Source organism: Myxocyprinus asiaticus, chromosome 7, assembly GCF_019703515.2.
Source record: "Myxocyprinus asiaticus isolate MX2 ecotype Aquarium Trade chromosome 7, UBuf_Myxa_2, whole genome shotgun sequence".
NCBI classification, from domain to species: domain Eukaryota; kingdom Metazoa; phylum Chordata; class Actinopteri; order Cypriniformes; family Catostomidae; genus Myxocyprinus; species Myxocyprinus asiaticus.
In genome coordinates, this window is record NC_059350.1 from 28,442,760 (window position 1) to 28,460,068 (window position 17,309).

General features: G+C 37.7%; 1 protein-coding gene and 1 long non-coding RNA gene across 7 annotated transcripts in view; one reads left to right on the plus strand and one right to left on the minus strand.

Annotated features, from left to right (window-relative positions):
* Nucleotides 1-17,309, plus strand: part of LOC127443695 (radixin) — a 280,821-nt gene that overhangs the window by 77,568 nt on the left and 185,944 nt on the right. For all 6 annotated transcript variants that reach the window (XM_051702493.1, XM_051702492.1, XM_051702494.1 and 3 more), the window contains one exon: nt 6,622-6,705. In XM_051702493.1, coding sequence (XP_051558453.1) covers nt 6,643-6,705 — 63 coding nt within the window. In that variant the 5' untranslated portion in view covers nt 6,622-6,642. The remainder of the gene's footprint in view (nt 1-6,621; nt 6,706-17,309) is intronic.
* Nucleotides 1-17,309, minus strand: part of LOC127443757 (uncharacterized) — a 600,892-nt gene that overhangs the window by 74,646 nt on the left and 508,937 nt on the right. The window lies entirely within an intron of this gene.

Consider the following 17,309-nt stretch of genomic DNA (forward strand, 5'->3'; position numbering starts at 1 on the left):
ACAGCAGGAACCAGAAGGGCAATATCACCTTATTTGTCTTTAATAAAAAGAAAATGTACAATTGTTCAATGTATACCACAAAAGTGGACGTCTTGTTAAGAAAATTTTACTGCTATGACATTTGGATGTGTGATATGAAATTATTTTTAAAAGTATCTTAAAGGAATACTTCAAAATGAAAATTCTATCATTACTTTTAGTATGAATCCAACTCTTTTACTACAGCAGTTATTATTTACTTTACCCTCATGCCATACTAAACTCATATGTGGTTATTTCTTCAATGAAACACTAGGGTGCAAAAAAATAGCTAGTTAAGATTTAAATGTTGCTGTAAGAAATTTGGTTTACACAAAAGAGCATCCAGAGGATGAAAATCGGAAAGATGTGCTAAAATAAATGTGTGTGATGACCATGGAATAAGCGGAATAATTGATTTCAGACTGTTGAATGCACAAACGCAGTGGTGCGTTGGTCCATCATCTGTCTTTCACACTCTTCAGTCTTCAAGGATGTTTGAAATTCTCTGTGGCTTGCATCTATTTCACGCCTGCATCCGCAACAAAGCACTGCTAAGTTACAGGTTATACAGTAAACAGATATCAACCCAAACTGAGACAAACAAATGTATACACCTTTTTCATGAATTCAGAAGTGTTCCACAATTCGCCTGTTTTCATTTTCCGGTCTCCAGTGTTTCACCCGCACTGACGTATATTCTTAGCGGGTATAGTATTATATTTGTAGAAATTGTCAAAAAAACATGTGGCTTTATAGTGCCAATACTTCAAAGAGTCAAGATGACCTTTTTTTTTTTTTTTTTACTGTGCCTCACCCAAGTATGTAGATGACATGAAGCGAGCTCCGAGGTTAGTTCCATTGATATCATTAACTACTTTGAGTTATGACAGCCAACAACTGCATAAGCTGAGCGTGAAATTAATTTTTACTCCAAATAACACTTAAACGGTTGTTGTCCTCCGTCTAAACTGCTCGTTTTGGTTAGTTTTACATTGCGTCTCGAGACCAGAAACAGAAAACAGGCAATTAGAGTCATCATGGTGCCGCCCTGTTGTTGCTCAGCGAAATAACTGAATCCAAACCTTTGAAGTTTTGAAAAGATAAATGAACACCAGAGGTGTAATGACTGCTGCATTTTGCGGGCGGATTACCACCTCGGAATTTGCATTAATTTTCAGTAGTTCAACTGTTCGTCATTAATTATTCCTTATGTTCAAAAATGGCTAACTTAATGAATAAAATAACTCACAGCCTAAAAATTCTAGTTTCCTCTCCCTTTCCTCTCCCAGTTTGGCGATCTCTCGTGTTTGGTAGTCTTGAAAAAGATTTGACATTTTAGGGTTTTCAACTGGTTTTGCTTCGTGACCCAGATTTTACATTGGGCGTCAAGTAACAACCCACCGTATATAAAAAATTAAAACTTAACCTGTATGTAATGTATCCTGGGTTGGATTTTCTTTTATCTTGCATAGTTTTGTTCTTGGATTTCAATTAGGCTGTAAGGGCATGTATCAAGTAAAATTATTTTTGTTGATGTTAATAACAAGATACAGGATGTTTCCTCTTCCACCTTAAAAACTGAAAAGCGTATTTATTTAAATGAGCCCATTATATTTATTATCCAGTTTATTTCCTAATGTCAAACATCATTGAAAGAGAACAGATATTACACAGGAGGAAAACTTAAAGTCCTTGAACTTGCCCTTAAACAGTGCAATGACTTGTAAGCACAGGTAAGACCATGGATGGCTCCTCATTACCTTGGTTAAATCAATGTAGCTAGTTTTAAATAATAATAATAAATTATCTTATTGGATTTGTGTGTATAATATATGTGAGGGAGCCATTAGTTGGAGAAAACTACTACATGAAAGCTGGCTGGAAAGTCAGGAGCTGGCAAAGTCTGCTGTTCAGACATTGATCAGATTGGGGCAAAGGCAAATGAGAGAGTATGTGATGCATCCTAGAACTTTCATTAGAAATTAATGACAGAGAGAGGAAGAGAGTGGAGAAAGGAAGGCCTGGCTTCAGTACATGGCAGACTAAACCACTAAAAACTCTGCTGTAACTCTATCTGAGCAGGCTGGCTCCCTGGATTGCCTTTCACTTATCTGTATGTGCTTGTTTGTGTGTATGACAGGAAGAGTAAGATAGATACTTATTATGTTTGGCTTGGAAAGTTAAGTGGAACACTTTTTTTTTTTTAGTGCTGAGAGAGCAGAAAGTCAGTGGCTCTCTCTCTCCCCCCTAAATCACTCTATTACAATTATTTATGCTCACACGGTACTCCTGTTGGTATATCTGTCCTCCCTTCCCCATTCTTAATCGGCAAGTGTCTCATACCTCTGACTGAAGAGAGCGAGATCTCAGCAAATTAGATGGTAAGTGTGACACCCTCGGCTAAAATCAAGTTGTCTCGAGTCTGCTAGTGAGACGCTGGTTTAAATTTGGCTGTCATCTGGTAGCACAGCCAGCCAGGCGCCCACTGAGCTGCCAGATGATCAGCAGTGGGGTCTGAGTTAATGTAAATAAAAGAGATGACCTTGTTCAAGACAACAACAGCTAAAACTAATATACTATTTGATTAAATATTAAATAAAAGTTAAATATTTGTATAAATATGTACAAATTAAAATAAAACATTAGCATGTAGCCTTCAAGTATTTCTCAATTGAGTAGCCTAAACATTGCAAGTTTTTCAAGTAATCCAAGTAATTTTCACATTACTTTGTATGGAAAGTACTGTATGAAAAAAAAAAAAAAAGCTTGGTTTTTTGTTTTGTTTTTGTTTTTTACATTAAAAAGTGCCTTTTTCTCACAAATCACTCTGCTGAGAGCTCTGGGCCTGTTTACACTTGGCATTAAAATGTTACCTGTATCTGAATGTTGTCCACATATACATTCAAAAGACAAGTGCAAATGCATTTGTGATCAGAATGTTTTCTGATCTGCTTGTCCTGATCCTGAGTTAGTCGGGAAAGCATTGGGATCGGATATCAGTGTAATCTAAATGCAATCTAGTCATCATATCTGCATTCACAGGTCGACATCACAAACTCTGCCCACTGTCATCGCATTTGAAGTGTTGATGCATCCAAGACAGCAGCCAAGCGCCACCCCTCGCTGTTTAAACAACTGCTGCACTAAAGCAATAGTTTAAAACTTTGCCGGTTAGTGTTCCTTCCTTGATGTCCACTTATAATGTTAATTAAGTTTTTTTTTTTATTTTTTATTTTTTTTTTTGCACAAAAACAGTTATAATTTTGTAATATATTATTTTCCTCCCTGTCTCTGGCCCTCTTTCTGAAATGCTTGGTTTTGGTCTCAGCATTTCCTTTAAACTTCAATGTTAACAGCCACTGTTATGTTCGGCTAACATTGTGCAGCCTCTCGAATACACAGCCACATACTCTATATTTGAAACTCAATCAGAAGAAAATTAACCAATTCCACAATAATACAAAACTAAATATGAAGGTTCACACAAAACGCACACCCAACACATTTCATCTGAATATTTTAAACTGTTCACTCAAGCACAGCAGCACCATAAACTATCAAAAAGCCATGACATTTGAAACATTCATGAATGGAACTGGTTACTTGCGGTTTTGCAGTCTGGTCCAATAGTAATTTAACTGTCCTGTTGAAAATCCTATGCTGCATCCAAATTTGCCTACTTATAATATGCCTTTAAAGTGATTTGGAACACCCTAATTCTCATCTTGAATACTGTTTAAGGTGGATATGGTCCAAAATGGGATGCAGGGCAAATTACTCTGCTCTAATTATAGCTCCGCCCACTCCCAACAGCTGTTACTCATTGCCACTAATGAGTAGCCCTTTAAAAGTGAGTGTGCTTGAGCATGGCAGCAGCTCTTTTGTTCCTCTCCAGCTAATGATCCACCAGCTTAGAACTTTCATTGTTGTCTTGTTGCGTGAATGAATGAAATAAGACCAACAGCAACAAACACACAGTTACCACCAACAACTTGTCTTACCATCTATAACATCTGTAGTAATTCTGTAGTTTAATGGCATTGGTCATTTAAATTAATGATGTAAATGGATATGCATCTTATGGTGTTTTGATGGACACACAATTGTGATAGTCCCCCTACGATTCATCATTCCTACACCCCTAAATATATTACATGCACCATCTTCCAATAACAGTTCCTTTGCAAAGCTTGAATCATATTGTGACTGGTTCACAAGCAATCCAAGTTGATATGAGCCAAAAATATACAATCCACGATGAAATGTTCAAACATAATACACACAAACATAATACAATCCATGCTGAAACACACATATGTAATCCTGCACTGACGCGATCAAACACCTTCAGTTGCTCTTTTCCTGATGTTGGGGTGCTTCAACAGGCCAAAGCAAAGACACTGGTCTTCACAGGCGTGACATCTCACATCTTATGTGTCTGTTTACATACGACATGCCTACAACATATTACACTCATTTCAGCCAGTGGATAAGTAGTTGAATAGGGCAGAACAGACATGTCTTTAAAATTTGCTGAAACGTGGCACACATCGCTGATTGTGAAAATGTGGGCATTGATGTCTTGCTGTAGAGGCAGTCTTTTGCTGATGTATTGGTCCTTGTCACATCACAAAATCCACAAATTCTAAACAAGCCATTTTTGCAGCTTGGTTTAAATAAATGCCCTTTATCTACTGAGGAGGAAGTTTTGAGTTCTCAGACTTAAGGCACGTGCCGTGGGCTTTGAGACTGGGCAAGCATCAAAGATTTTTAATACACATTATTAAATGCTGCGCCCAAAACACATTGTACGGGTGAATGTAATGTCGCAGAAATGTTATAGACGTAAATTGTTGCCTTAGAACCCACCAGTCAATGGAAACAATTATGTCACAGTTGCGAACTTCATGACCAAATTGTTTTAAATTCAGGACATTAATATTGCTCATATTACACAAATTAAAGATTGTCATATATTAAGCAAGCATGTTTATGTCCATTAAATCATACAATGAACCATAGTGCCAGCAGAGCTTGTTTTGACATACAACAAAAAAAAGAAAAGATTGCCAGTTACTAGCAGGCTATATGTTTCAACATCATAGGCCTCACTCACACGTCACTCTTCCCACAGTTCAGAACCACTGGCAGTCTACATCCATTAATATATATTTTTTAAACAGACACTGCACCCTAATGTTATAACTATAAAACAGACAGATCATAACACAAGACGGACATGATTGCCAGATCAGTACTTCATAGCCTCAGACTAACCAGATACAATGACCTAGTATCTATGACCTAGTATCAGTAACAGATTTTTAATAATATTTTGACCTACCTTTACTTGAACACAAAATACACATCTCTCTCCTTTTGGTAAGCATGCTTACCATGGTCATTTGTAGTAGTGGGCGTGATTCAGTTTGAATGACCATACAGTGTTGAATGAAAGGGTGGTAAACAATGCTTTGAATCAGAGAAAGCATAACATAAAGTGCTTGTACCTGAGGGTGGCGCCAAAGCGAATAAATGAATAACTGTCTGCGCTGCTCAACTGAGATGAAAGATGACTAATTTGAAGGAAAACAGTAGTTCATATTAACAATTACATTTAAATATTTAATAATGTCATTTTTCTTTTCATCCTTCTGTTAGGTAAGCACTGCTTACCTTGCTTATATGGATGGCACATCCCTGGTATGTTTTTATAGTAGAATTACCTCTTATATGTCAAAATATCAAGGAAAATTTGATTCCTCTTGTCATGACCCCTTCAAAGGAAGTAACTGTCCAATCAGAAAATTAAAAAAAGAGATTACATAAGCATGAGAGCTTCACGGATCTGAAATCAACATGCTGTCACACCTAAGAAACAGGTACTCCACTAAAATAACAAAGAGTATTCTGCTCGAAATGTTGTTTGTGCTTAGATTAAATTTCAACTGCAGCTGGGAGAAACAATATGCCATTTATTTTAATGACTTTGTTGCAGTTTATCATGCAGTAACACACTGAGATAGTGATTGATGTATGTCATCATGAAATCAGAGACCCTCCCCTCGAAATACGAACGCAAATGGTTACAGGGACGCATTTAAGCGACCAGGTATAAACAGCAATGTGTCCCGTCTGACCACGTGATTGGATCACCCTGACGCAATAACAGGTGTAAACAGGGCCTCTCTCTCTCTCTCTCTCTCTCTCTCACACACACACACACACACACACACACACGTTTTTTCCCTCTTATTTTACCTGTCAAAACAGCAGACATCATTTGAAATTATCTGTCAGTGTTTGAAAAATATTGTAAATGATGGGAAATGTTATTGCCACAGCGTAAAGTCTACTACGTTACAGTGCAAAATAAACATTGCAATGAGAACAGATGAACAGATTTTTTTACTATTTGTCCAACAAAATGAATCATTCCTGGACACGTTGACTGGCACCAAATTTACTTAGTGGAAACTCTGATCCAAATCTTTTTCGGTTATTTGTAGAAAGAAGGTGTTTTGAAAAAGTGATGATCCATATCTTTTGACTGACATGGGTTTAAATTGTTATTATTTATAATTTGTTTCTGTTTCACAGATAAATGTCCGTGTAACTACAATGGATGCGGAACTGGAGTTTGCCATCCAACCCAACACCACTGGCAAGCAGCTTTTCGATCAGGTATTTGTTTTAATTGTTGTGAATATAGTGCCAATTTTCTAGCCAGGATCTTGCTTTGTGTTCCTCATACAAATGTTTTGATTTTTAAGTAGGGTCTCTCCTAGGTAAGTTTTAGAGCTATTATTTGTCTAAACCAGGGCTATTCAACTTTATCAACTAATGGGCCAGATGGAAGAATCCTTCAGGGCATTCAGGCCAAGCCATAATTTTTGGTTAACAAAAAGCTCAAATCTACAGATAAAAGTTCCAATTATTTGTTCACTACATAAATAAAATATGTTAGCTTTAATGTGTTTTTGTCATGTAAAATATTTCCACTTAAGACAAAAGAAACATACAAAGTCAGCAAAAAAAAAATTGCTTTCAGAACTAACCCATTACATTAATAATAAATAAGACTGTTGGAAAGTGTTTTGCATCAACATACAGTGCCATAGACACACTATATACAGTGACATACACATAACTCTCTCCTTTACTAAGGTTACAGTCTTGTTACATAATAAACAGAGAACTCGTTGCTTTTGTGTTGCTCTTCAGTCCATTCGGATTTCGGTGGAACAGGACATTTTTTGTCATTTACAGACTTCTGTCACTAACACTGATGGATAATTTAAAATGCCATCTGTCACTTTGTGAGGTAGAAAATAAGTAATCTGGTCATGAGCCACTAGTTTAATATGCCTACTCTAAACTGTTCTTGGGAAGAGGATCATTAGGTAGCTTGCAAACCAGCCTGTTAGCTCATTCAAATAATCTCCTCAGAAGGAATGCACAGAACACAAACTGAAGGAATAGTTGAAATATTTGTAGATTTGTGGTCTGAATTTCATTCAGTCCCAAAGTGATAGGTACAAACTATTTCACAAACTAAAGGCCTTTGCAAACCAAGGTAGGGCTGGGCGATATGTAAAAAATATTTTGTCGATAATCGCCTTAAAAAATATTACTACATATGATTATATCGTCAGCCTCCCTGCTGAGGGTCGTTGAATATTTTAGCTTTATTGATTTTGCCTTAAAAATTTAATTATTGAAACACAAAAAACGTAATATATTTCTAAATCAAACTGCACTTTAAACTAAACGAAAAAAGCAATTAAAATAACAAAGTGATCAAAAAAGACTTTTATAACCACCTTCCCAAATCCAAACATTTACCTTCTCCAATGGCCTCATTTGCCATCATGCAAGTATTCATCTATGACAACTGGTGGGAAATTACTAATAGCCTAAAAATTAAGAACTAAAGACAATTATAAATGTAAAGATAATAATAATTATTATAATAATATAAAAAAATAAAATAAAACCATTACCTATAGAAAGTTCAACACAACCCACATAATTTCTACTTTGAAAACAGCTAAAACTGTTTGTTACTTCACTTAGTCTGTGCTTAAACAAATAGAAAACACCAGTTTTTATTTTATGTACACTGCCGTTCAAAAGTTTGGGGTCACTTGACTGAAATGTTTCTACTGAGGCGTATGCTTAAATGTTTGAAATTAGTTTTGTAGACAAAAATATAATTGTGCCAACATATTTATTTCATTACAAAACTAAAATTGTATTTAAAAAAAAAAAAAAGTTTTTGAAATGGATGACGGACCGAATAATAAAGAAAAGCAGCCAATAAGTGCCCAGCATAGATGAGAACTCCTTTAATACTGTTTTAAAAGCATCTCAGTGTGATACCTCAAGAAGTTGGTTGAGAAAATGCCAAGAGTACGTTTCTGCAAATTCTAAGCAAAGAATGGCTATTATGAAGATGCTAAAATATAACACATTTTTTATTTATTTTGGATTTTTTTAGTCACAGCATAATTCCCATAATTCCATTTCTGTTATTCCATAGTTTTGATGACTTCACTATTATTCTAAAATGTGAAGAAAAAATAATAATAAAGAATGAGTAAGTGACCCCAAACTTTTGAACGGCAGTGTATAAGCCTAATAAATTTCCTTGTGTTCCCAAAATAATGCTGCCAAATTTGTTCTTATCATATTTGTGTTTGTATTGCGTTTCGTTAATGCAGTATTTGCTGCCTAAAGAAAATAAAATAGAACTCAATTTTAAATGTGTTCTTGTATTATTTTATGGTTTAATTACTTTTGTCTTTGTTTCTCTAATACAAATATATATTTGAGTGAACCTGCAGAGTTGTGTTCACAATGCTTGTTAAGCGTGAAATGCTCCGTGGAAATAAAGTGAACTAAACTTTGAGCCCCTCCAGAGATTGTCTTGGGTCATTTGCAGCATTCTCATACACGACACTGTTCTTTCTTTTTTTTAACAATTAAAATTTTTATTGATTCATAGACTTAACACAAAGAAAAAACCACAACATATATATAATGAATCACATTTAACATTAAACCCCCACTATAACCTCTCCCAATCACCCACCCCACCCTGACCCCTCACGAACACCCCTGTGGTCAATAGGAATCCACACACACACACACAAATATATGTATATACAGTTGTGCTCAAAAGTTTGCATACCCTTGGAGAATTGGTAATATATGTACCATTTTTAAAGAAAACATGAGTGAGCAGGCAAAACACATTTCTTTTATTTCTTTTTACTTTTTCCACCGCCCCTCCTCTAGAGTCCCCCAAAAACACTAAATAGTTGCCCCATTTCTTATGACCACCCCATCTCCCAAAATACAGAGTCTGGGGCAAAACTAAATTTGAGTACTCAACACGTCACACACAAAACTCTGTACCTTCAACCAAAATTCTTGGATCTTCCCACACCCCCCAAAAACATGGGTTGTGTCTCCATCTTCTGATTGGCATCACCAAGCCTATACAATCTAGAGGGGGTCCAATAAAATCGATGTAAAATCTTAAATTGCTTAAGGTGCACCCTTGCATGTCTAGATGCAGACTTGATGTTTTTTAGAATCCTAGCCCACACTCCCTCCTCCAATACCAAGTTTAAATCTTTCTCCCGTAATCTCTTGAGAGAAGTTAAAGCTCCGTCCCCCAGACTCTGAATTAGCAGGGAGTAATACACTGATGCCTCATGACCTTTTCCAAAAGCAGTAATCACCTCTCCCAGAGTATCTGCCACTTTAGGGTGTGTCTGCTACTCCCAAAAACAGTACAGAGCAGGTGATGCAGCTGTAAATACCTATAGAATTGAGATCTGGGAATCCCAAAATGTTGAACCAAATTTTCAAAAGATCTCAATACTCCACTCTCATATAGGTCACTGAGTGTAGTAAACCCCCTCACAATCCAGTCTGACCAGCAGAAAGGGGACTTATTAATACATAATTTAGGGTTCAGCCATATGCTCGAGGCAACATTTAAATAAATGTCTGAATTAAACACTCTGGACACTTTTGTCCATACCGAGTGCAAATGCGAGATAACAGGGTGTAACTTAACTTCTCCGATTAGTTTGATAGAAGGGCTTTGCAGTGGCAAAATAGGGGCAAGAACTTCCTGTTCAATACAAAACTAGGGAGGGGCTCTTTCAGGTGGAAGCGACCAATGAGCCAAATGAGACCGAACGCATAATAATAAAACAAAATCTTGGGGAGGCCTAGCCCACCTTTGTCAATCGGCCTATGTAACTTACTGAAATGTAATCTGGGACGCTTACTATGGACTTCGCTATGCTATCAAATTGCTTGAAATAAGAGAGGGGGACATCTACAGGGAGAAATTGTAACAGGTAGTTAAATTTTGGAATACAATTCATTTTAATAACATAAACCTTCCCAATCATAGATAAATGTAATGAAGCCCACCTGCCCACATCACTCGAAAACCTTTTTATTAAGGGATCGAAATTAACTCTTAACTAAATCAGACAAATTTTGCTGGGAATAAAATGCCCAAATACTTAATGCCCTGTTTGGGCCACTGGAAGGCGCCCGACTGGAACGGCATTACTGGGCAGTACGCTGTCAGTGCCAAAGCTTCGGGTTTAGACCAATTGACTCTGTATCCCGAGAACTTAGAAAAGGAATTAAAAATTCTGTGGAGGCAAGGCATAGATCTAGTGGGGTCGGAGACAAATAATAAAATATCATCTGCATAAAGCAAAAGCTTATGCACCACACCTTCCGCCACCACTCCTGGAAAATCATCGTGGCTGCTAGTGGTTCCAGGGCAAGACAGAACAATAATGGGGAAAAAGGGCAACCCTGCTGGGTGCCCCTATCAGTGTAAAATAATCTGAAATGAATCCCTTTGTTTGTACCGCCGCTACCGGATGTATATAAAGTAACTTAATCCATCCAATAAAAGTATTCCTGAACATGTATATTTCCAAAAGCTTAAAAAGATAATCCCATTCTACCATATCAAACACCTTTTCAGCATCAAGTGAGATGGCCTCGACCGGAGTCTGATCATTCACCACTGACTACATTAATATTGATGAGATGCCTAATGTTGTCAGAAGAGCTGTGGCCCCGAATAAACCCCACCTGATCTATATGTATAAGAGATGTCATAACTTTACTTAATCGGTTAGCCAAAATTTTTGACAATATTTTAACGTCTAGCTGGATCAGGGAAATTTGACGGTAACTCTTGCACTCGCTTGGATCTTTGTCTTTTTTAAGAATCAGACTGATCCGGGCTTGTGTCATGGTTGGCGGAAGCTTTCCATTCTTTAACAATTCAGTATAAACTTCTAGCAAAAGTGGAGCCAGTTCTGTAGCATAAGATTTGAAAAACTCAGCGGCAAAGCCATCTGGCCCCAGAGCCTTGCCTGTAGGCAAGGCCTTAATTACCTCGCCATGCTCCTCCAAGGTTATCTTAGAATCGAGAGAATTTTTTTGCTCCGTCGTCAGTGTAGGGAGTTCTAATGGTTCCACAAAATTTCTAATATCCTCATCAGTAGACCAAGACGTGGAACTATACTGCCGTGCAAAGGCAAAAGGCCGTAACTTCGTTTTTGGTCGAAAATGAGTTATTGATATTTTTGAGACTTTCAAGACCTCCTTTATCATGTGGATAATTATCTTGAGTCAATTCCGTTGTTTTTTCGAGAAAATAATGGGTTGTCTTAACAGTAACTTCCAAAAGCCCAAGAGAAACCAAGGCAGAACTCCGTAACTCCAAATTACTGCTCTCTGACTTTGTTTTGGAACGCTCAAATTGAGTTAGGGTACTCTGCCTTTGTTTAGCCGTGGTTCAAAATGAAGTTACTGTGCCGGCATGGAGTTACTGTACTCTGCCTTTGTTTTTACATTAAAGTTTACCACGTTTAAATTACGGTGTAGCCTGTGTACTGTCATACATCTGTCATTGAAGCAATCTGACACACACGATACCTGAATAAAAGTGTAGTAAACAAATATTGTTGAGTGTTTTCTATAGCGTTTAAGGGAAAATGATGGTTGAGATGGCTTTGAAATGCCGACATAAAGGTCAAGGTAAGAAAGTGTGTAACACAAAAGATGCATTAGACAAACTAATTAGATAGATAGATTGCAATCTACTTCATTTAGCTAGCTAGCAGCCTATAGCATAAATAGGCTACTCGGCTATCCAATGAATAGGTACCAAACTGCTCCATATAACAAAGCACTGTAAACAAGCAGAGACTGGATAACTTGCCAGCAATAAGTAATCGTAAATATTCTCAAAGTTTTTTGTTTTTTTTCATAATGCAGATTATTCAGTCAGTGCCAGCCTATATCAGTGACTGCTGTCAACATCAGTGTCAGTGAGTCTGGGTCTGCCCACTAGTTGCACGAGTGTGGACTTGAATGCCATGACAGTGTAGCATGTAGCATGATCACACATAAAATCAGTAGTAACAGTTCGCAATTAAATCTGTCCTACCTTTTCTGGTAACCCGATAAAATCCATGGCAATGAACGTCATCGCAGATGTTTAATCCACAACAATCCACAAGCATTCTGATTTCTGAGCATTATTCCTACTTGCTGGCGTTTAGATCAATCCACAAGTCGATCTTTTAGGCTAGACTACTTTCATTCAATTCGATGTAAAAGCACTTAGGCTAACTTATGTCTTGTATCCTTCTATGTTAGTGAACACTGCAATAAATAAATTGGTTTCAAAATGGTATCCAACCACATGTATAACTTTTTGTCTGGATGTCAGTTACGGTCAGATTCAGAAAAACAATAAATATAGTCACATACTCTATATTATAGCCTTTGAGATTGGCCAGTCCAGTCCACCAGTCAGAGAGCTGGAGCATGGTAGCTAAATTTAACCCTTGATTAACCAGCTGTGGCACTAACTTGTAGGCCTGTGGCTGTATTTATTATCTCTTATTCCAATCCATGCATTTTAAATTTGTACATGATTTGTTATATCTTTGCATTCCATATTTAATTAAATTATGTTTACTCATTAGAAATATGCTTATCTTGTATTTATTCATATAATTAAGTGTCACCTATCTGCAGTCAACCTGTTAGTTTTGCTGCACACCAATTGAAGATATTCTTTACCGCTGTGGAGGTATGTGTCATGTCTAATGTATTAAAAATGCCATCAGAATACAACCAAAGCACAGGATAGCAATAAGTACATGGCTATAAGTAATTGTAAATCATCCAAAATAAATGCCATGATCACTAGATTTTATACAGGTGTTACTATAATGATTTTGTAAATAGTGATCAGCAACAAAATATTGATAATGTGGAAGTTACTGCCTTTTGCCTTGGCGTGAATTCTCACTTTTTGCAGACAATACAAAGGCAGAGTACAGTAACTTCAAAATAGGGGTCAAAAGTAAAGTTTGAGCTCAAGATTTTTTTATGTAGATAAATTTCATTACTAAAACATCTAATTACCAGATTTTCAGTGTCCTACCTATAATACATTTGGCTGGACAACTAAAAAAACTTTAAAGTCATTTTTCTCAGTTCCACACTCTAGCGAGTTAAGGTCTTTTGCCTTTGTAGGGCAGTATAGAGATCAAGATAGAATTCTTTAAAAGCATTATTAATATCAATGGCCGAGGTAAATATCTTACCACCAGCAGATTTCACTGAGGGAATGGTAAAAACTCTCTCTGCTTTATATATATCTAGCAAAAAGCTTCCCTGCTTTGTCTCCCAACTCAAAGTATGACTGTCTTGCCCTGAATAACCAAAACTACACCTTCCGCAACAAAATAGTATTATATCTGTATTTCAGTCAGGTCAATTCTCTGATGACATTCGGCACTTCAGCTCTGCCTCGGCACTTTTAATATTCCCTTCCAACTCCATGAGTTCTTGTGCTTTGGATTTTTTGATGAATGAGGCATACTGTATGATCCGACCCCTAAGAACCATCTTAAGTGCCTCCCAAGCCATGCCCACAGAGGATACTGAGGACCAGTTGGTCTCCATATAAACATTGATTTCAGCCTTTAACATTTGTTGGAAATCAGAATTTTGCAAAAGGGATACATTAAAGCGCCAACTATATTATTTCCTTTTCTCCATATGTGGCAACAACTCTAAACTCTCCAGGGCGTGATCTGAGACTAAGATGTTTCCAACTGAACAATCGACAACAGATGATTCTATTCTAGAATAAATCTTATGGACTGATGAAAAAATGTATATTCCCTCCCAAGTGGGTTTAAAAGTCTCCAAATATATCTGTAAGACCATGGTTTTTACACATCCTGTGAAGCGTCAGTGTTGCTCTAGGGAGCTTGCACACTTTTGCTTCACTAGACCAATTGACCAAGGACTGAGTCCATCAAAAGATTAAAGTCTCCTCCCAATATTATATCATGAGGGGTGCCAGCGGCTTGCAACATCCCTTCAAGATCTATAAAAAAGCCCTGATCATGAGTGTTAGCTGCGTAAATATTAGCCAAATTAAGACTTTGCCCCTGAATTTCTGCTAAAACAATTATGACTCTTCCTAATTTATCTTTACTCTGTTTGAGACATTTCAATTGTAGATGTTTACTAATCAATATAATAACTCCCCTACTCTTATTTGAGCCAGCACTAAAGAAAACATATCCACCCCATATCTGCCCAAATTTTTCAGCTTCCTGCGGGGAAAAAAGTGTTTCTTGAAGAAACACTATATCATATTTCTTATGTTTAAGAAAATAAATAATCTTCCTTCTTTTTATGGGGTGCCCCAACCCATTCGCATTCCACGTGGAGAGAGACAATCCACTCATATTAACATTTGAGATTTTAACATATGAGGAAAAAATAGATTGTGTGTCAAAAATAAAATTATAAAGACCACATTCCAACATTAGTACAACAGTGAAACCCCGAACTTCCCCCCGAACCAAACAAACAGAAAAAAGAAAAACATGCGCATTAACCCTGCGCACGACATCGCCAACCGGCGTCCATCCCTCTAAACTCAAACAGTCCATGTACGCCTACGAGAGTTCCCACGACAACTTTGCCATCGGATTGCTCAAGTCCGGTGCTTCTGTACAAATTTTATGAGACAGAGTTACACAACAGAAAATAATCTATAAAACAAACTCCAGCCAATAGGCAGAATAAACACAAAGAATACGAAGATGCATTCACAAATGTCCCAAAGGAGTATTATTCCACAAAACAAACTCAAACACCATTCAGTTTCCTCGGGCAGTCAAACGAATGTTCAGTGAGCCGGCTGTTTCATAAGTGCAGCATATGACCTAATCCTTCCAATGTCCTGCAAAAAATACTCCACAAAACAAACTCCAGCTAATAGGAGACATAAGCACAAGGAATGAGCAGATTCATCCACAACTGTCCCGAAGTAGCATTATTCCACAATACAAACTCCAGCCACTAGGCGGAACCTGCACAAAAAGAAACAAGAAAGGCGCCCAGCTTCCTCGGACGGTCAAGTGTATGTTCAGCGAGACAATCTCACTTGGGAGCAACCTGAGAAACACACCATGACTTCCTCAGTCCATTGATTTTATGAAAGACATCGCTTGTTGTGGGCATGTAAATATTTTGTGGCTATCCTTAGTATCTATTCTCAATCTGACCGGAAATATCAGTGCAAAAGCGATCCTCCTTCGATGCAAGAGATTCTTGAAGGAGTGTTACTACACGAAACAGACTCCAGCCATAAGGCGGAACCAGCACAAAAGGAAACAAAATGGCGCCCAGCTTCCTCAGACAGTCAAGTGTGTGTTCAGCAAGACAAGCTCACTTGGGGGCAACATGAGAAACACCAAATGGCTTACTCACACCATTGTCTCTATGAAAGACAATGCTTGCTGTGGGCATGTAAATATTTTGCGGCCATTCTTAGTATCTATTCTCAATTTGGCCAGAAACATCAGTGCAAAATCTATCTTCCATTGATGTGAGAGTTTCTTGCATTCCTTGAATCGATCACGTTTCTCTCTTGTCTAATTCACAAAGTCTGGGAACAAGAAAATGCTGTGGTTCTTCCAAGAAAGCTTTCCTTTACTCCTCGCCTCGCGTAACACGAGATCTTTATCGGACGATCTCAGAAATTTGGCCAGAATTGATCGGGGCCTGTCTCCCTTAGTGGATCTGCGAGCCGCGACTCTGTGAGCTCGCTCAATTTCCAGCTTATGGCCTGTTATATCGAGCAGATTCAGAAAGAGCTCATCTAGGAATTTTACCATATCTCGACCTTCCTCATGCTCAGGAATTCCAACAGTTCAGACATTGTTTCGCCGATTACGATTTTCAAGGTCTTCCAACTTTTCCCAAACACGTTCTAAATATGCCTTGGTTGCTAGCAGATTATCAGCTAATTCCCTCTCCGAAGAATCCAGATAATCGACCCATCTCTCGGCGTCCCCTATTCTTGTAACCAACTCAGAGAATTTCGCCTCCATCGCCGTAATCGATCGACGTTTTACAGCCAGATCCTCCAGGTCTGCTACAACCTTCGCCAGCATTACAAATGTTGGACAGTTGGTGTTGAATTTCTCCCGCCGCACTGTCCAAATTGAGTCCCTTGTCTGCGGCCCTGTCTGAGGTATCAGCTTGAACACGTAAGCGTCTTTTAATATCTCCAGAGCCCGAGGATTTTGAATTCTTTGACATGTTGACTTCATAGAACAGTCATGTAGCAGGGTCTATGACATAAAAAGAATTAAAAACTAGCAAAGTGCGCAGAGCTCGTCGATAACACGTCCGACCTCCGCATGGCGCCACGTGAATCTCCCATGACACTATTCTTGAAAACAGTTTTCAGATGACTAAAACAGAGAAGAGTGATAAGTCTTACATGCACATGTTCCATGTAACGCTCCTGCTGCATGCCTCTGAACAAATAGCTCACTTATATGTCACTGGTATTGACGGCTATTTTTTGTCTGTTCTTAAAAATATAATAAAGTGTGTTTTTTCAAGCGTGTGTCTTTGTTTAACAGCATTTTTTTTCATCTGTTACTCCAAGAATCCTTTCAGGTAATCTACCACTGTTGCAGGTAAATGAGCAAACTTACCCTCTAATGAAATACCTGTCTTGGATGAACCACTCTTTCCAATTGTAGTGAGCAGAATAGCATCTCAGAATGCACAGCATGATTTTACAAATTAATAAATGTAAATGTCGTACCTTGAGGCGAAAGGGCTACAACAGAAGAAGACAACGTCAGGCACTTTAATAGGACCATAAAAAAAAGTTATTT